Source organism: Sciurus carolinensis, chromosome 3, assembly GCF_902686445.1.
Source record: "Sciurus carolinensis chromosome 3, mSciCar1.2, whole genome shotgun sequence".
Taxonomy (NCBI): Eukaryota; Metazoa; Chordata; class Mammalia; order Rodentia; family Sciuridae; genus Sciurus; species Sciurus carolinensis.
Window position 1 is genome coordinate 179,284,337 of NC_062215.1, and position 20,949 is coordinate 179,305,285.

Consider the following 20,949-nt stretch of genomic DNA (forward strand, 5'->3'; position numbering starts at 1 on the left):
AGGACCGCACATGGGAGTTTAGAGCGCTGTTCATCTTCCTTTGTAGATTTTAGAATATGAATATTTAAAATGGCCACATTAAAAAAACCCATTTATGAGAAGTGACAAAGGAAACGTGTGGTCAGGAGTTGAGGTGCAATGGCGTCTTCTGCTCGGAATCTTGTCCTGTTACTAAACAGTCATTCCTGAGAGCAGGCCAGGGTCTCTTAGAGACACGGATGCAGTTCTGACCTGGTAAGTCAATGGCCTTCACGCTGGCATAATGGAACAACAGGAACCGAGGGAGAAATGAGGTTTAAAGAGGAGTAGGCAATCTCCTCAGCAGTGATAGAGTGGAAGATGCGTCAACTAAAACACATCTTGGATTCGGGGTAATGGATTTTTTACGGTCAACAGCCAGTGAACAGCAGATAACATTCCTTAAGGATTGGATCCATACATTTCTCACTGGTGTAAGGTTTCACGAGAACACGTGCTATCATAGGAGGAAGCTCGCTGAGGAAAGCCCCATGGAAATGCAGACAAGCCCTTCTTGTGTTCAGAAACAGGCAAGCACCTTTCATTCCAGCAGAGCACGTGTAAGCAACGAGACAAAGCTGAAACACCAAACGGCATGTGATTTTACGTCTGTACGCTATCAGTGTGAACTACTGAGACTCGAGGATGAAAGGATCGTGTCTGGCCATTGCCTAGGTTTCTGGCATGTGCACACAGTGGTAAACTGTAGACTGAGTTCAAGGAGAAGGAAAGGCGACTTAAACAGAAGTCGCCGAGTCAAAACTGCAGCTGAGGTACAATTTCTTGTTCAATCGGAGTACTTTACACCAAATATTTTGACTGCTGATTTAATTTTTTAAGTAGAGAACTGGACATAACTACCATGCTTACCTTTATGTCCCATATCCACGCCCTGCTTCCCTGTTTCCCGCAGACTCACCCTGCCACCTCCTTACCCACCCACCTGCCAGGCCCGCCAACCAATCCAGAGACCTTGACGCTGACTGCCACCTGCTTACTTTAAGAGGTGTGTTTTCTAGTTCATAAAGTAAAGTTTGACCAGCTTAGAAAATACCATCATCTTCCGGCGTCACCCGCTGACAAGAGCCCTATTCACTGGGCAATTTCCTTTCCTCCCCACGTGCGTAGCTGTGTGTGCTGCCTTAGCTGGAGTCGCGCTCGAGTTCTAAACCCTGGATTTTCACCTTGAACATTTTTGCATCATCAAACTTTAGTCAGAAATGTATTTCTTAATGCTGGCATGAAACCATCTTACGTAAGGCCACCACGATTCAGCTACCTGCCCACTCTAGAACAATAGAATTGGCCATTTCCAATTTTTCAGTAATAGAAAGGATACTGCAGAGAACTATTCTGCACATGGATCTCTGTTTCTGATGATGTCAGGTTGGAAACAGGAGTCGAGGGTGAAGGACGTAAGTATCCTAAGGATCTAGCTGCACCTGCTGACTGGCTTCCAGAAAGGCTCAGTCAAGGGAGCTCATCACGCTTTGTTCACAATTATCATTTGCAAGCCTTCTTATTTTGGCTAATATGACAGATGCAACTCACCCTGTTTCACCAGTTTTAAGATGGACATTTTCACCACTTAATGTTTCTGAATTAGGGATGGATGCACCTTACCATCAAGGGTGTGCTTTGGTTTATTTAGAAGCACTTATTTTCTTAGTGGCCACTGAAAATAATGATGCATCTTACAACTGAAGACATCTTAGATTCAACAACGGACTAGAGGAGCAACTCATTTAATTTTTAGTTTGCAAGTAGCTGAGATCCAAATAGACTCATTTCAGTACATTTTAGTGGCCCAGTGGAAATTTAAAAACCTTTTAATTGTGGCAAAAAAAAAATACCCATATAACTTAAAATCTATCTTGACCTTGCTCTAGTGTGGGTAGGTGGTTAAGTGGGGTTAACTAGTTCACCGGGCTTGAGGACCTACCTGCACACAGAGACTTGCTATGCCCACTCCCCTAGGCCCCGCAGCCACCACCCCGTGCTGTTCCGGGGTCTGTGTCCACCCAGACGCCTCGGGAACTGCAAGAACGGAGCATGCGCCTTTGTGTAACTGGCTTATTTTGCTGGGCACAATGTCCTCAAGGTTCGCCATGCTGCCACGTGTGTGACGAACTTCCTTCCTTCCCACAGCTGAATGATATTCCACCCAGTGAATTCCTAAACCACAAGAGTCTCCAAAGACGGGCAGTAGGTGCTGACCACTGGATTCTGGCAGCAGCCCCAAACAAATGAAAACCAGGGAATGGACTGCAGCCCGGGCACCCCCTCTCTAAAAGTAAGTGCCAAGATGGAAGGGAGCTCAAGAACCTAGGTGATTCAGTTGAGGTATCTGGCGGCTCCTGCATGCTACTCTGGTGTGATTTCCTGTGTTTGTTGAACAGGAAGCTTGGTCTCTTGATTTGAGACTCTGTAAACACAAGGACACTGCGTCCTTCACCAGGAAAGTGGGTGCTTCCATGTTGTTGGACCATGGACCTGATTCCTTCCTCCAACAGAATACCCCAGTGCTGACCAGAGGCCAGGCAGGGGGCCAGAGCGCCAGTGGGCAGGCCAGGAACAGGGCCGCAGGAAGGTGGACTATGCCCCACTAACAGACTCGCTGGGTCAGCTGTCACTTAGAGAGTGCTGTCATGAAATTGATGAAAATCACATAGCAGTTCCTGGAAGACCCCCCCCCATCCCCCCGCCACTGGGGTGACAGATTTTGTCCATGCTTAATGCTACTGGCTAGATCTTTAAATTTAAGTCTAAACTCCCAGAAAATAAAATTTAATATTCAGATGAGAAAATCCCACTAAAATATGGCTTAAATGGTTGTGTTTATGGTCACTCACACAGCAAAGGGCTGGTCACACTGGCTGTGCTGGTGACAACTTGACTGATCTCTAGAAGTGAGGGAAGGGATGCACATCAAGTCATGACACTAAACACAAAGAGAGTGGCACACGGAAGACCACATTCCCACACTGGTAAAGCAATCGACTGCCACTGCTGGCATCAGACAGGAGGGCCAGCAGGGACCGCATGTGGCCTGAGGCCACGCTTGGAGCACCGGCACCTACACAGAACCACCAGAAGGATACAACCCTGACCTCTCCAGGCCCCAGGGGGCAGGGGGCTCTGTACACGAAGGTGCCTCTGTTCTCTCAAGTCACTAGTTTGCTTTCCCTTCTTCCCTCAAAAAGTCAGGGAAGACTCCGTCTTCCGGAGTGTGCTGGCTCAGAAACCAGGTCCTGTCTGCAAGGACACTCACCATACCCAGGAATATCATCTCCTCTTCTCTCTCCTTCTCGGTCCTCTTGGACTGATGGAAACCTCGCCAAACCTGAGGGCAGACGCACGGTTGCTTGGTTAACACCTGAGCAGAGGGGACACTATCATGCTCCTTCTCCCATGTAAGGGCACATTCCAAAGGTCCTGATGGTCATAAACCCCAGGTAGCACATGGGTGTGTTAATGCACTACTTTTTCCCGTGTGATTGAAGGCAAAAATTTTTTAAAGAAGAAAATATCAGATCACAGAAATGAACTATTGCTCTCCTTTGTGAAGTTCCTCTACCTAGGTTTCTTCAAGAGAAACTTCTAGATGGCAGGAGAGTGAGGCTAGATCTAAGGGTGGTGCTTCAGGGTTTCAGAAGAAAAATTCCAAAGGAACGCGGGGAGACACAGCACAGAAGCTCCCCAGGACTGTTTCTGGCTCGGGTGGGTACAAATCAGTGGCGCTCCTCTGTCAGTGCCCAGGGCCACTCCTGGCAGGCATGCCACTGTTCTGACTTTAGAGAGGCATGCTCTCCTGCAAGCTGCGAGTCTTGATCTTTCCCCTCCCTTCTGTGATTATGTCTATGCATGAATGTACTTTAAAATATCCATTAAGGATTTATATCCTCACTGAATTTTAGCAACATTTTTCCAACAATCATGAGCAGTGTTTTTTTTTCTAAATACATGTGAATAAATACCCTGTGTTTAATACTTACTTAGAATAAAAAAATTAAAATATGACCGAGTTTAGTTAAGTTTCCCCAGGGAAACCACTAATGAATCCTTCTGGAAAGTATTAATGAAATCCAGCTCTACCGAAGGCAGGACTGGGCACTCTGACTTTCAGCACCCACCCCTCAACCTGGAGCGTCTCTCCACCTGTGTGGGACGCTCCCTGCCCAGCTGCTGGACCCTGTGTGCGTACCTTCTGGATGCGGAGTGCGGCGGCCCCTGCATCTGCCACCTTCTCTCCCAGCAGCCTCGCCTGCTTGGCTCTGTACTCCTGCAGGTAGATTTGCTTCATGAACAGGGCTCTCAGGCGACCCTGCCGTGCCCGCTCAGCAATCTGGATTAGTTTAACAGCCCGTTCCAAGGGCATGCTCTTTACTGTGGATTTCTAAAACAAAACAAAACAAAACAAAAACAGAATAATTAAACATTTAGATGTGTCCAAACGAGACTGCTTCCTTCCGACACACCCTGCTCACTGGAGGCTGCCCAGCACTATCTGCCTGCCAGTGAATCAGGCCTACGGGGATACTCGGCCATGCTCATGTTGTGATCCCAAGTTCAAGGATCGCAGATTTCCGCTAGCCTTCCAAACAAAATAGTAACTCAAGCCACAACAGTTTAAGTTGGCGACGAGTCACACTAGAAACCGAAGGGACTCAGAAATGCTCGAAACCACCACCAATACGTCATTAACTTCAAGTAGAAACAGACATTACCTAACTTGTAAATTAAAATTCGTGATAGGAATATATGTATTGGAAAAAAACAGTATATGTAGGATTGTTACTGGCCATGGTTCTGGCACTCACTTGGGGTCTTGGATAAGTGATGACTACTGTATTTGAAAAATGCCAAAGAAACATGCAGAAAAATAAAAAGAACCCATTCATAACCAAAAAAGCCCACATCACTAATATGAGAATTTTAAAAATACATGTCAGATAAAAATGCTGGTTTAAAATCAATTACGGACTGATCCAGTGAACATGGCCAAAGCTAAATTATTTCAGGAGCATTTAATTTTACATATGAAATGTCTTCCAGGACTCATAAATTTGCATTTAAAACATCCAAATGTGGTGACAAGTGTCATTAGAATTCACAAGGGTTGTGAGAATCTCAGGTGGGGTATGTGGTGACAAAGTCAGGCAAGTGGCCATGACATTTTGGGGGAAGAGGGACAAAAGCAAGCGCCTGGGGCACCCACAGGCTCCTGTGAGCTCGGAGAGGGCTGGGGGGTGAGGGCCCACTGCTGTCCGGGAGCAAGGGAGAGGCTGTGCAGGTGGCCTTGCTGTGGTGGGGTGTCCATGAGAGGGTGAGGGCAGAACCACAGCAGGCACAGGTGGGGTCTGCTTCCAGGCCTCCAGGGCAGTGACGCGGGACATCAGGGTCTCAGGAGTGGGCTGCTCCATTTATCACCTGGAGTTACAAGGGACGAGGAGGGTGCAGGGAAGAGCAGGAAGGACAGGGAGCCTTCAGGTGCCAGATGCTTTTCCCATGTAGCTCTTCAGATTCACTAAAGCAAGGCCAAAGGCAGGCGCTTCTGTGGCCACTTGACTGGTACGAAAGCTGAGGCTGAGAGAGGCAGTAAGTGTGAAGCTGCCTGCAGCAGGGTCTGACCCTCCTTCACTGAGCCATCTGCGGCCCCCTCAAGGTGCCCCTCGGTTGCCTACGGGGTGCCCGTTCACCCGCGTGTTCTACGTGAGCTTCTGCTGCTCGGCCCGTGCAGCAAGCACACATCTCCAACAGCGCGCTCTGCGTGTTAGAGGAAGCCCAGCATCACTGTGGTGTTAATCGGGTGGGGAGGACGCCTGGAGAGTGGAAGGGCCCTGCGTATCCCCTCGGGTTCCCAGCTGTCACTCCGACACCCTCAGCCATTACTGAAGAGCCCTGTTCAAGGGACGTTGCGCAGTCTGCCTGACGTCCACGGAAGACAGACAGTGACCGTCATTTCCCAGCGTTCTCCTCTGGTGTGCCCTGCGGATACCTTGAAGAAACAAGCTGCTAAGGGTGAGCCTGGGGCTCGAGGGACAGCGAAGGGCGTGTGAAAGTCGGGGGAGCCTTGTGTTGTGCTGAGCCCAGGTATGCTGAACTGAGGCCAGGCTGGAGGCGAGCCCTGCCCAGCGGAGGTGAGGGGCTGCCGTGGAGGGGTGCTGAGCGAGGGAAGGGAGAGGAACCTCCCCAGTGCCCACCTGGCACAATCCAAGAGGGACACTGGGCAGGACAGACAGCAAAGAGGAATGTCTAGGGCCTGCCGTCGTCTGCGTGCACAATGAGATCCATCGCCCTCTCCACTTCCCTGAGAAAACCTCGGATCAATTCTGCACTGCTGATGGCTACCTGGGGCACAGTGTTGCTCTGGGGGAACAGATGATGTCCCAGTGCTTCGCTCGGGCAGGTGCACAGACAGAAAGCGCAGACACAGGAGCCCAGGCTGGAAAGAAGGCTGCAGGACCCCCACGCAAGCTGGCCTTGGAACTGACCTCAAGGAATTCACAGTGTAGAAGAGGGGCCAGTAGTCCAGGCAGGGACACGGAACTCACCATCATCTGGGGTTGGGGGTCAGGGAAGGTTTGTGCAAGGATGCTGTATCAAGTTGGGCGCTGCAGAATGGGAGCTGTTTTGACTGGAACGCGTCAGGGAAAGAGCAAGCCCGCATGCAGCTAAGTGGGAAAATTCAGCTACGCGTCACCTGCCCCCGGCAGCACCTCGGCCCCTGCCATCCCTGGAAGACACCTGGATCTTCCTAGGCACCATGCCAGGGTATGACGCCCAGTGGGACCCATCTACAGGAGGATCCCACGTGCCGCTCTTGCTGTTGCACCCTGGTCTTCACCCACCATCTCCGTGTCACCTGCAGTGCCCTTTCACTTGAGGTGCCCCAGTTTGGATGGTCAACTACTGTCCTGCTGCACGGGCCAGAAGGATCAGCCAGGGGATCGGGGCACTAACTTCACAGTCAGCAAGAGTCAATGACATGCATTAGTAGACATTCCAGGAGGTGGACAGGCAGGGCCATGTGGGAAGGACCAGCAGAAAAGGACCACACCTGCCCCCAGGGAAGGCTGTATGGAGGGATAATTGTAGGAATCCAGAGAAGGGGACCGGAGTCAGGTCTTCAGCTGTGGAAGTGGAAGGCGGAGGCGTGGGGCTGAGAGCTGTCTGGACCCTGCTCTGGGCTCTCTGGGGGATCTTTAAAGATGTCCTTTCTCTTCCCCACAGATCCTCCATTCCAGGAGATTCAAGTGTCACTCAATTTGGAGTTAACAAAGGTCAACGAGCATTTGAGAAAGCACCAGAGTTTTCAAGTTCCCAGTAAGTCATGTTGGCACTGAGTCACTTTATATGAATGGCATTTAGCTTCTGACTTGAGCTAGGTGGACTTGAGAAGGCCTGTTAACCTGAGATGATAATCCACTTAGTCTGAGAGATCACAATTTAGCCAATGAAGCATCACATTTTGATCTCTATTTCTAAGCCCTTGGAAAATAATGATTACATGTCACCAAAAGTACATCCAAAAGTTACACCACTTCTTCTGTGCTGTGCATAATGAAGGGAGAGGGGTAACACCTCAAATCGAACAAGCTAATTGTTTCTCACACAATAGGGAGCAGAAGAAAGAGACAGAAGTTATACAGATTACTGAAAAAACGTGTTAAAATGATACAAACCATGCCAGTTGCATCCAATCCACTGTCAGCTAATATCTGAGCAAGGATTTTCTGTCTTTCTTTTATTACTTCCATTTTCTCCTTCAAAAAATACTTGGGTATGGGAATATCCAACTGTTGCTGGAGGAGGGAAAAGGGAAGCAGAAAAGCATTTTAGCCATGGTTCCAGGACTCAGGGTTCCTGAAAATCAGCAGTAAGGAGGAGCACAGAAAGGAGCTGGGGCCCTGCCCATCTCGCGCAGGAGGCCAAGAGGCAGCGGAGCTCAGAGAAGCCATTATCCCAAGGAGATACAAACAGAAGGGCGATGCTGACTACAACCTCGGGAATTCACATCAACAAGGCTTCGATGAGCTCAGAAGTACTTCAGGAATTTCTTTAAAGAAACATAATGTTCTCTCAGTCTCTAAAATAATTATTCAAACCAGGCAGGGTATACAGATCTTTGAACTAAACCTAACAAATTATCATGAGCACTACTGGACATTCGTAGGCAGAGAACTGTAATCTTTACTAATAATTTGGTTTTACTTAAATTCCTTATTTGAAAATTAGTTGCAAAATTAATTTGCTTTATTAGGAAACTTGTGTTTGACATGGAAAGTATCTTCACTTGTGTGAAGAATACTACCAAATATTTCAAACTAGTGGAGGCCAATTCAATATTTATGAGTCTAAGTTCAATGATCAGGAATACAGAAGTGCTATTCAAGGACTCAGGCCCTTGGCCCAGTGAGAAGATGATCCCAGACTCTGTCCATCCTGCCTGCCTGCTTCCTGGTAGACCAGCTGACTGGGCAAACCAAGGTCTTTGGGGTTAGTTTCCCCTCTTCCCCAATTCAGGCTGTGACTCCCCTCACCCAGAAAATTCTGGACAGGCATTCTCCTAAACAAGCTTTAAAGCATAAAGGGGTATCATTTTTAGAACTAGGAAGAACAGTATCCTTGGACTTCTGGAAGGTGGCAACAGCTTTTGAACACCAAGCTTTTTTAGGCTAATGGGGTTAGGGAGGTGACCTGGGAGTGAGCTGCGTGTCCAGGGGATGAGTGTGTGCAGTCAGAGAGGAATGACCGCACTTGTATCTCATGTTGTAAAGTTATTTATTAATAAATAACTGTTCAATGTACTGTTCCAAATTCTAAGGCCAAATTTTACTGACTTGACTCCATCCGCTCCATTCTGGACCACAAAATCATGGTTAGGATCTGGCAGTTAGGGTCTGACAGAGCAATGGAGCAGGGAGCGAGGACAGAGGGGCTGGGTGTCCACCCTGACACCTGTGTGCACAGACTCCGGGCCTCCCGCCCTCTATGGAGTGAATCCAGCGCACTCCAGTGCAGAAGCCTGGGAGCCCGCTCTCTCACACGCTTCTCTGCATTAGGAGGACCTAGTAGGGAAGGTTTAGAAACAGTCCTCGGGATAGTTTGGCCCAAAGGGGGCACTTCTGGACAGACTTTGAGGACCCCGTGGAACAGGGATGAATAGATTTAGGGTCTGCTGATTCCCTCTGTTTCTCTTGGTGTCTCTGGTTTCTCCTCTCTTGCTTTCTCTCCCTCTTTCTTGCCAAGAGCATCTTCCCCCATTCCTCAGAGCCTCTGCTTGACCGAGGCTCTACCCCTTACATATCTGGGGAACTACAGTTCATACCCTGAGATGGAAACTGGTCTGGCTCTCTCTGTGCTGGTTTCAGAACCTCTGAGGGAGGCCCTGACTGGCACAGCCCCCCAGAGGCTGTCAGTGGAGGGATCACCTGCGAACAGGGCCCAGGGCCCTACTGTACAAGCAGCTGGGTGCTGGCCAACAGAGTTGTGGTCAGTGTGAGTGACAGCCACACAGGCCACATGCAGAGGGTGCCAGGTGGCCTGCAGCCTGACATGCACACAAGTTGGCTCCTGGTCCTGGCCGTGCCACTGCTGCTGGGCGAACCCCTGGCTGCGTGAACTTCTATGGCATCCCCCGGCTCAGTCCCTGCCTCCAGGGAGAGAAGGCTTCCTGCTGCTGTCTGCCCCTGTGTGACGTTCCTCGTGCTCAGTGGCTTCTGTTATGACAGCAGCCACTCCTGGCCTTTAGGAGATGACCACACAAAGGAGAGGGGCCTGCTGGCTGTGGACAAGGGGAGAAACGGAAGCAGCTCCCAGCTAAATCCAGCTGCATTTAATATTTCTGAAGTTGGATTTATAAATTTAATGTCATTTTACTAATTAGACTTGAGAATATGGTTGGATAACTAGTTGTTTCACATTTACCTAGGTCATTCACATTTTACCTAGTGAGTTAACCCACCTGGCTAAATATGGTGGTTTAATCTGTGCTCTTATAAATGAATGCTATGGTCATACACATTTTAGAATGCTCTTGAACATTTTCATTCATTCATTTCAATAGTTTCTTTAATCCATGTTGATAAAATTGACCAACAATTCTAAGGGGTACATCCCAGAAAGAAGCATGACACTTCGGGAAAGTCAAAATACTTCCAAAGTGAAGAAACTCTAAACCCCAATGTGAAAATTAAACCTTTTCTCCTTTTGATTTTATGTTGGGGATCATTCCTTTCAAAATGAAGGGTAAGCTCATAGGGCAAATAGTCCCTAAGTGGTGGGATGTCCAATGACCCCTGCAGACCCAGCCTGACAGAGCACCAGAAGTCCTGGGTGGGGGTCTAGCAGCAAAGGTCAGAGGGACAGTGGCAGGGGCTAAATGCCCAGAGGAGGGTGTGGGGTTAGAAGTGCCAGCAGGGAGGACTCCAGGAGGAAGGGGAAGAGAACCCACACTGGTATCAAGACTGCAGACTCACAGCCCTGAACCTCTGGTCCACCACCTGCCCAAAGCAAAGCAGGAGATGCATCCACCTGGAAATAAAGGACTAACAACCAGCAGCACCCACCCAGGAGGACACGAGGGGGGAACAAAGGCCAGAGGAACTTTCCATGGACACAGAAAGCGGGACACACTCAGGGAAATGGGGAACATTTGTGTTACTGGGTTTTATGGCAGGTGGGCCCACTCTACTCCCACAGTCCTGGGTCAGCACCCCAGCTCCTAACAACAGAGGACCATGCAAACACCTACCTACCTCAAGAAGGAAGGGGACTGAGCCCTAGCTGGGACAGTGTGATGGAAACATTTAGGTTGTGAGTACACCAAACAAATCTAAGCAAATGTGTCCATAGAGTCTGCAGAATATTGGTACAGACCCACATACATATTAACAATGAAAAGAAACTAATAAGAAAGAAGCCAACAGCATACTTACAGGGGCCAACTTCAGGTCCTGCAAAATATCATCAAAATAATGGAACTCGGTTAATTCCAGTTCGACCATTTCATTCTTCAGCTCCAGGATGCGACCCATCACCCCATCCAGGATCTTCCGGATCAGTAATCGCTTCTGTGGGTGGACGATCTGGTCATAGATGTTCTCCAGGTTTCTGAAGATCTGCACGTACTTTATGAAGAAGGTGGCTAACATCTGGAAGATGTAGATCTGATTCTTCTCTTGCTCCACCAATTTCTGAGACTCTTTATCGAGCAAAGAATTGAGGGCTTCTTGGGTCTGGTGCCACATTTTATTATACATTCTGAGGGAAGACATAGGGTTTGGACAATTGAGCAGATAAAAATTATTTTGTCAGGCATACATATTGCCATCTGGTATAACAAAATATAACACGTGATCAGGCGTGAGCTCACAATACTTGGTGGCTGCAGGATCTTTAGAAAATAATGTCCTGTTTGGATGTACGTGTGTTGTTTTGGATCTGACCACTGCTATTATTATCAAATAAGAAATTTAAAAGGCTGTGAAGACAGTATTATTAAAACTGTGAAGCCAGTATTGTTATACACATTTAAATGATAAAATACTTGAGATCTAGAATAGTTAGCTGATTGACTCATATACATGGCTGATGTAGTATAAACTGGAGCAACCGTTCTGGAAAGTGCTTCAACACTGTTTTGTAAAGTTAAACATGTGCAGACTCTATGAATACACAACCGTATCGCAGAGAAACTTGTAAACATGCATGGAGGATAATTAGAGTAGTATTTTAAATGTTTTTATTAGTGCACTATAGTTACACGTAATAGCGGGTTCATTTTGACATAGTCACACACACATGGAATTTAATTTGCTCTATTTCAAACCCTGATACTTCCATTTCCCTCCTCTCCTCCCTCTCCTGTTCTCCTTCCTCTCCTGGTCTTTCTTCTCTGTATTTATTATTGTATTAATCAGTGCTTTATAGATATGCATAAGTGTACAATCCACTGTATATTCATATAAGAACGCAGCACAACTTGGTCAATTTCATTCTGCAGACCCTCCCTTTTCGGTCCCTCCTCCCTCCCCTTCCTCTGCTCCACTCATCTCCCTTCTATTTTCATGGTGTGCTCTCCCTCCCCACCTTATTTTGCTCTAGCTTCTGTACATGAGAGAAAATATCCAACCGTGTCTTTCCAGGCTTATTTCACCTAGCATGATGTACTCCAGTTCCATCCATTCACCAGCAGACGCCATAATCCCATTCTTCTTCATGGCTGAGTAAAACTTCATTGTGTATCCATACCACATTTTCTTTATCCATTCATCTATTGATGGGCACCTGGGCTGTATTGGCTATTTTGAGTTGTGCTGCTATAAACACTGATGTGGCAGTATCACTACAGTGTGCTGATTTTACTTCTTTTGAATAAATACCCAGGAGTGGGATAGCTGGGCCATGGTGGGTCCCATTCCTAGTCTTTGAGGAATCTCCATTCTGCTTTCCCAGTGGTTGTACTGATTCATAATTCCACCAACAGTGTATGAGTGTATCTTTCCCCACATCCTCGCCAGCATTTGTTATTTGTATTCTCGGTGACTGGCACTCTGACAGAGGATGAAAACTCAAGGTCATTTTGATTTGCATTCCCCTGATTGTTAAGGATGTCAAACATTTCTTTCACATATTTGTTGGCCGCTTGTTTTCCTTCCTTTGAAGAAATGTCTGTTCAGTTCTTTTGCCCACTTATTGGCAGGATTGTCCTTTTGGGGTGTTAAGTTTTTTGCGTTCTTATATCTTCTGGATATTAATCCTACCAGGGGAATAGCTGGTGAAGACTTTCTCATTCAGTAGGCTCTCTCTTCATGCTCCTCTTTTGCTTGCTGTGCAGAAGCCTTTTAAACTGACGCCATGCCACTCGCTGATTCTTGTTCCCATTTCTTTTGCTTCAGGGATCTTGTTAAGGAAGTCAGTGCCTGAGTCAAGATGTTGGAGTGCTGACCGTATGTGTTCTTCCAGAAGTTGCAAAGTTTCTGGTCTAATTCCCAGGTCTTTGATCCACCTCGAGTTGGTTTTCGTACACGAGATCAGGTATTGTGAGGCCTTCAGCATTACTACTCTTGCTCAATACTGCTTTGGCAATACTGAGTCTTTTATTCTTCCAAATTTTAGGACTGCTTTTTCTAGTTCTATGAATGTCATTGGTATTTTGATGGGCATTACATTGATTATATTGCTTTTGATAACATGTCCATTTTGACAATTCTGCCTATCTACAAGCATGAGAAGTCCTTCCATCTTCTAAGGTCTTCTTTACTTTCTTTTCTTTGGGGTTCTCTGACTTTCATTATAGAGGTCTTTTACCTCCTTGGTTTGATTTATTCCCAACTATTTTATTTTTTTGAGATCACTGTGAACAGAATAGTTTTCCTGATTTCTTTCCCAGCAGATTTATTACTGGAGTATAAGAAAGTTATTGACTTTTGTATGTTGATTTTGTATCCTACTGCTTTGATGAGTTTATCAGCTCTAGAAGTTTCTGGTGGAGTGTTTGGGTCTTCTACATACAGCATCATGTCATCAGCAGACACGTAATTTAACTTCTTTTCCTATCTGTATCCCTTTCATTTCTTTTTCCTGCCTGATTGCTCTGGCTAGAGTTTCAAGAACTATGTTGAATAGAAAAGGTGTAACAGTAAAAATGTAGACACAACCCCATGTCTGTCAGTAAAAGGGCAGATGAAGGAATTGTGGCATATTCACCAGTTGCTGTGTATGTCACATGGAAGTGAAAAATGGGTGAATGAACTCGAGCTAAAGACAACAACCATGAGCTTCAGGACCATAAGGGAGGGCCACAGCCAGGTGCAGCCGTGGCCTGGGGCTGAGCCTCGCGGCCTGCACGCCAGGCTCCCTTGCCTCATGCTGGGGTTGACTAGTGGGAGAAGTTGGTGAGGCGTGTGCAGTCCCACTATCGCTCTGGTAGGTAGCAGAGGGCGGGTGCCTCCCTCCAGCTGTTGCCAGACCTGGCAAAGGACACCGCCCTGCTGGTCTCCCTTGACTCTGTCCATGGCCTCGTCTCTGGCCGCTTTACCAGACCTTAAGGTGTCTGCTTGACCTGTGGCACCCTGACCTATCGTCCGGTCATGGTAGAGATAAATGAGGGCCCAGCTTTAGATGGGTTCTGACTCTTTTATATCCAAGAGTTGGAGGTCCACAGGGTGTGGGAAGGGGCCTCCCCATGGTGACAGGGTGACAGGCCTGTCACTGGTTTCCTTGGGATGAGGGGAATGGCTGTCTATGAGTTGCTCCCTGTGCTTAGGGGAGAGGGTGGTCCCTCCCTGGCTGAGGATGGACCAAGGGGGCCAAGGGCACTTGATCCTCCTGCCTGCCCATCCGGGTGCCCTGTGCCTGGCCTCCGGACTGCCTTCCACAGCGTGAGCCACCTGCTCCCTGGGCTGTGCTAAGGGCCACGTGAATGCCCCAGGGTGAACCTACGACCACCCCTCTATTCTCAGCCCCCTCAGGAAGACCAGGGCTCCCCGCTTCCTGAGGAGCTGCTGGGGAGGCCAGGGGGCCCAGGCCTGCCTGCTGCCCTGCCTCCACTGACTCTCACTCCATGAGCTGTCCCTCCCTCCCTGATAGCTCTCGTCACACGCTCAAATGTTCCTCTTGCCACCCTGAGCTCACAGCCTTGTCCATCCTTTATTGACCCTTGAGGCAACGCAGGAGGAATGCAGATAAACTTACAGTCCAGCCGCCCCAGCCCCAGCCCTCGGCCCACCATCATCCCTGAGCACTGCCCGGACCTGCCACCCGCCCTTCCTCCAAAGCGCTCCAGACTTCCCCGCAAGCAAGAAATTGCAGGAATCGCTTATTGAAGCAGTGACCACAAGTGGGTTTTTCATCTTCTTGGCCAAAAGTCTAAGTGCACCTTGATGTGAGAGTGTTTCAAGGTTCAGGTGACACTGATGGTGGCTTCAGTCTTTATGCTGTGAGCCTCTGTTCTGAGGGCTTTACACATGCTAACTCAGGTTATCCTTCCAGTGTCCCTGTCGGGCAGGTACAATTATGCCCCAGGAGGCCAGAGGATTTATTGCCCCAAATCACAAATCTGAACGCAGGCTCTGTACCTCGGCAGTTGGCTCCAGAGACCATGCTCTGGCCACTAAACTTTCTACTTTCTGCTCATCAGGAAGAAAGCAACTAAGGGTGACAAGACATGGGTACAGGTGTGGTGGCCACTGTAGGAGGACAAAGACAGAGAGATTCGAAGCAACAAAATCCTCCTCCAACCCCAGCTCCCCCGTTAGGACACTGAATTCGGCCCTTGGAACGCAGCCGAGGGTGCTCGAGCTTCTCAAAACTCAGTCATGTTTAAAAGACACTGTGAGTGAAGGGCATTCTGCAAGATGACTTTATTACAGAAGGGACCGTTATTACGGGAAGTTAGGATCCTACTAGGGCAGGGCATTTCACTCCTCGCATAATCCGTGGTTAATAATCATGTCACTGGCCAACAGCAAAAACTGTCCTCAAAAGAACAGTGACCACAAAGGCAAGGCTACACCTGTTCAAGCACCTCAACCTGGCAGGACAGCACAAGGAAAAGTACAGGCTGATTCCACCTGAACTCAGCTCTCAGCAGACAGAACACAGCGCCACACGGAAGGCCTCACTCCTCTAGCCAAGGCCAAGAGCCCAGGTGTCCTCAGTGCGCGCTGGGAGCCCCAGCCCCTCAGCAGAACAGTGAGACCTGGGGCTTATTCCCACAAATGCTCAATGAAATTCAACTCGCAGCCCACGCCTGAGTGAGAAACTCCCCTCCACAGACCCAGGAGCAGACAGGGGTGACCACAGTGCTAGAACCAGGGACCAAGGAGAGCTTCTCCAGAGAAATGCTGGAGATGCACCTCAAATTTGAGGAATAATTAAAGAACAGAGCTTCAAAAGATTTTTAACACACCACTTGTAAAGGGCACAACTGAAAATTCAAGGAATTCAGTAACAGAGTCAATTAGCACTGCAGAGCTGAAAGACTTAGACAAAACCCATGCAATCTCAATGCGGAGAGGGAAATGAAAAATGAAATCCCATTGACAGTACCAATAAAGAACATTAAATATTTAAAAATTACCATGGTGGGAGCCAGATAAGACCTCATATTCTAGAATGCAGAATATCAGAATAAGCAGAAGGTGGCCTCTGGTCCTACCTGAATTCTTAAACATGGGGTGGGACAGATAGTGCAAGATAAATAAAAGGTGTCTTATCAACTCCACAACATTTAACTCACCCCATGCAGTAAGGGCGCCGCTACGCCAGGAGGCTGCCTGCATGGGGTGCAGGAGGGCAGCGTGAAGGGCTAAGGGGACTGCTGCTTCCCTGGGGACCCACGGCTGCAGTTGCTGGGGGCAGGCCAGCCCAGAGCCCAGCTGCAGGGGCTTCCTCTGGTGGAGGTGCAGGAGGCCCCTAGGCCACTGCAGGGCTGGCCCTCATGGAACTTCTGGCCAATGGCAGTCTGGTGGCTGAAGCCTTCCAGGTTCTGCCATTGGGCTTCAGACTTTCTTCCTTGCCTGCTGCCTTTCGAGGGCCCCTTGTCTGGAGGGGTCAGGAGAAGGGTGTGGTTGATGGACGATGCCCAGGGTCTGTGGGCACAAGCCCTGCGCCTGTTTCCTCAGCTCTGAGAGAGGGCTCCGTCTCCTCGGCCAAGCCCTGTTCTCCAGGGTTGATTCTGGCTTCTGTCTTCCTGCCCAGACTACATCCCTGTCTATGCTTCTCCACATGGCATTGGCTGGCCACCCTGTCACTCACTGGACTGCCAGGGGCCCGGCCATCGTGCCTCAGCCACACCAGCCTGTGGAGCTTCCAGGACCCAGCGTGGACCTCATTGTGCTGCAGGCTCCAGGAAGGGAATGTGGCTTGGGATCATGGCAAGATGACTTTGGGCAGGGCATCGCTGAAACGTCATCACATGCCATCGAGCACCTGCTCAAGTGCGCAGTTCAGGGGTTTCCATCTGCTCAGTGTTGTGCAACCACCACACCCTCTGACTCCAGGGCATGTCCATCACCCCAAAAGCAACCTTGCTCCCTAGGCCGCATTCCTCCCCGCCCCTGGCAACCCAAATCTCACGTCTATCTGCCTTTTCTCCACATTCACGGACAGCTGCTCTTCGACTTGCGAGGGGGTTGCGTCCTAAAAATAACCCCGATAAACTGCATGTGCTGAGCAGAAAGTGCATCCAAAACCCCTCACCTACCACCCTCCCTAGCTCAGTAGCAGGGCACTCTAGAGAGGGTCAACCGTCCCCTCCCGGTGGCAGGGCTGACCGGAGCTCCCCTCTAGGTGCTGCCCAGCAGCCTTGAGAGGTCTGAACCTCGCATCACCAGCCTGGGAAAGGCTCAAATTCAAAACCAGAAGGACAGGTCATGCTGGACGCCCGTCACTTCCACTCCACGGCAAGGCTGAGAACAAAGCCATTGGCGGAAGACGTGTGAATGGGGTCATGGAACAGGTGGCCCTGTGACTGGCCCCTTTCACAGCACAGCTTTCAAAATTCATCCGCACTGTACCGCGAATCAGAATGTCATTCCTTTTAGTGCCAAGCAATTCTCCACTGCGTGGGGACCCCCAGTGTCCTCTACTCAGCCACGTTTGCCACTGAGGATGGTGCCGCTGTATGCGTTCCCGCACTGGTGTTTGTGTGGACGCATTTCTACCTTCCTGGTCTCGGCGAGGTGATTTCTCAAGGTGAAAATGCCACAGGTTTAAAATAGAAGCCAAGCACCATGGTACACGCTTGTAATCCCAGCCACTCCGGAGACCGAGGCTATGGGACAGTAGGCTCGAGGCCAGTCCCAGCAACCTAGCAAGACTCTCCAAATAAAAAACAAAGAGAGCTGGGGATGTGGCCCGTGGTCCAGTGCCCCGGGTTCGGGCCCCAGTGCTGAAACGCAGTGCTCTAGGTTCATAGCAGATGCCACCAGGGCCCGTTTCAGAGGGTGTCCGCGTAAGGCCGCCACCTCTCCTCCTGTGCCCATGCCTCCTGCAGTGGCAAACCTGAATAATGACACCTGCTCAGAGGGTTACCGTGGGTCAGGGTCAGAGATGGGATGGTGCTCCTGAGACTTTGAAAGCACCTGGCAAAGAGAAGGCAGCATTCACCCATCAGACTCAGCATTCTGTACAAGTAGGATGGTTTTGGAGGGTGGCCGTGTGACCTAGAAAGGTGACAGCATTTGAGGTCAGGAGGGGAAGACCAAATGTGACAGCTGGAAGGCCCACAGGCGAGAGGGAAGGACCACCTCGTGGGAAGCCTGCACACTGGCCGCCGCGGGTTCTCCCGTCTTCCACACGTGATAAGACCTGACTGCGGGGACGTTGTCTGGCGTGTGTCCTCTGGAATCTCCACCCTCTTGCTCTAAGGCAGGCCTGACCCTCCCGGGTGATCTCTGAAGGGCTGGCTCTCCCCCACAGCTCTCCTGACCCTGGCTGTGAGGCTGGGCCGGTCCCCCTTCAGGTCACCCCAGGTCGTTCCCCCTCCCAGCACTCCCTCGCTTTGAGGACCACTTGTCGGATGACGTCACGGCTGCCCCTCCTCATGGCCTTCAACTGCATCTACCTTTGCAGGCCACCTGGGGCCTCTCCCCACCCTGCCAGCACCTGGAGCTGTCCACTGGGTCCCAGATCCCTCCCTCCCAAGGTGGCACCGCCTCTCCTTCTGTCCCACCTGTCCTCTTTACTTCTGGGCCACTCCCTTCCGCAAGCAAACATGCCGTTGCTTTCCTGTCTTTAAGGACAGGCTGTCTCTGATGTTCACTGCCATCAGCTACCATCCCTCTCCCACTTGGCAGAAAGCCCCTGCAGAGATTCACCCCGATGAGTCTCTGCTTCCTCTCTTCTCACTCTCCTACACCCTCTGCAAGAAATCTTCCCGTCCTATCGCTCCACTGAATTAGGGCCTGCCAAGGTCACCGCTGAACTGGTTCCTAAATCAATGGTGACTCTTGGTTCTCCCCATCTTGTCTCCAGCAGCATGTGACAGCACCCTCCTCCTGGAAATACTATTTCCCCCACCTGGCTTCCAGGGAACTCAACCTTTTGATTTTGCTTTGGTTTCTTTGCTAATGTGTCCTCCCTGTCTCCCACCATGGGTGACCTGAGGCCTGTCCTCATCCCTTCTCCGACCTATGCTCATTCTATATCTCTTAAAGACTATCCTATGCTGACAGCTAAGTTCCTGTGCCTCACACAGAGCGCTGTATGAACCCAAGGCCTGAGTGTTCAGCTGCACTGAACTCCTGGTCTCCCCCAGCCCCTGCTCAGGTTTTCTCATGTGACAGAGAGGGCTGTAACAGCAAGATGTGGCTGGAGCTGCAGTTCTGGGGCCACACCCTCCACCTGCTGTATGAGCTATTCGCCTCTGTACCCAAGCTCCTCATCTGTAGAATGGAATCATAACAGCCTACATCATGGACTAGCTATGGAGAAGAAAAGTGGTTATATTTCAGGACTTCGAACAGTGGTCCCTGAGTCAGCAATCCATGTTTGAAATTACTGTCTTGAAGACCAAGCACGGTAACTTGGGTGCAGGTGCTGTGCTCATGGCGCATGCTGGGGGCAGCCTCTCAGCACCTCCACCAGGGCTTGGGTGGAAAGCAAAGGAAGGGATGCTCCCTCAAGATCTTTCTTGACTGAAGTGTTGGGACCCAGGTTGTTATGGTTTAGATATGGTGTTCCCAAAAGCACATGTGTGAGACAACGCAAGGAGGTTTGGGTATATTAAGGATTGGGTTATATCCTTAACCTAATCAGTGAATGAATCCCTGATGGGATTCACTGAGTGGTAAGTGGAGGCAGATGGGGCGTGGCGGGAGGAAGTAGCTCATTGGGGGCGCGGCTATGGGGTGTATATTTGTACTGGAGGGTGGAGTCTCTCTGCTTCCCAAACATGACGCGAGCTGCTTCCCTCTGCCACACTCTTCTGCCAGCCATGATGTTCAGCCTCACTTTGTGCCCTGAGGAATGGAGTCTGCTCTCTTTGAACTGAGATTTCTGAAACTGTGTGCCCCCAAATAAACCTTTCCTCCTTTACAGTTGTTCTGGTCAGGTCCTTTAGTCACAGCAGCGAAATAGCTGACTAAAACATGGGTATTTACACAGGAAGCCATTAATCACTGTGGACGAGAACAGAGATGCCCTCAACCCCAAGGGCGGCTGGGGCATAAGGGAGGACCTGGCCGTGCTCCTCCTCTTCCGGGGAGGGGGAGCTAAGGGTGCCATATTCCCTGCCCACAAGAAGCTGATCCTCTGCTCTCAGACACACCTGAATTTGCTACAAAGTAACAAGGAGGGGAGGGCGGTGGAGCGGAGGGGCAAAGGGGAGAGGGGCGGGAGGAGAAAAGGAGGAGCGGGACAGGCCATTCTGGCGGAAGTCCACCGTGGCCCTGGCCAGGGCTGGGAGCCCACCACTTACGCGTTCGACATGGCGGGCTGCTTCCCCTCCTTCCCTCACCCGCCGGGACACTCCTCCTTTGCCCTTTGCAGGCTGGCCACTGCCGGTGGGCACCGCAGGTCGCGGTTCTCGGGAGGGAGGCTGGGGACGGGGCAGCCTCTCACTCTGGGCAGCAAAGGCCGGGGCGGGAGCGAGGCGGCCGCAGGGCAGAGCCGGCTCGCTGGCTGCCTGCGCCCGAGGCTCGGAACCTCGGCGCTGCTCCGCCGCGAGGCCGTCCTAGCAACGGGACGCTGCGCCTGCGCAGTGCCGTCCCGCGGTCCGCGCGGCCGGCGTCTCCGTGGCAACCGCGCGGGGCTGCCGCAGGAAGCGGCAGGGGTGCTGGGCGGAGCCGGCCCCGCGCCCCGCGACCCCGCCCCGCGCCCGGCGCCCGGCTGTCAGGCCGCTCAGCCTCGCGACCCTCGGCCAGGGCTGCCTGGTCTGGTCTCAGTCCTCCCGTCCCCGTGCGGGCGAGGCAGCCATTCGCG

General features: G+C 50.4%; 1 protein-coding gene across 6 annotated transcripts in view; it reads right to left on the reverse strand.

Annotated features, from left to right (window-relative positions):
- Iqca1 (IQ motif containing with AAA domain 1) overlaps positions 1-20,714 on the reverse strand; it is a 129,337-nt gene extending 108,623 nt beyond the window's left edge. For 2 of the 6 annotated variants that reach the window (XM_047545769.1, XM_047545767.1), the window contains exons 1-5: positions 20,447-20,712; positions 10,959-11,283; positions 7,704-7,823; positions 4,223-4,414; positions 3,290-3,361 (exon numbers count right to left, since the gene is read on the reverse strand). In XM_047545769.1, the coding sequence (XP_047401725.1) occupies positions 3,290-3,361; positions 4,223-4,414; positions 7,704-7,823; positions 10,959-11,283; positions 20,447-20,457 (720 nt within the window). In that variant the 5' untranslated portion in view covers positions 20,458-20,712. Of the gene's footprint in view, positions 1-3,289; positions 3,362-4,222; positions 4,415-7,703; positions 7,824-10,958; positions 11,298-20,446 lie in introns of those variants that run through there. The other 4 variants (XM_047545770.1, XM_047545771.1, XM_047545768.1 and 1 more) reach the window with 2 other exon arrangements.
- Between the last annotated feature and the right edge of the window lie 235 nt (positions 20,715-20,949).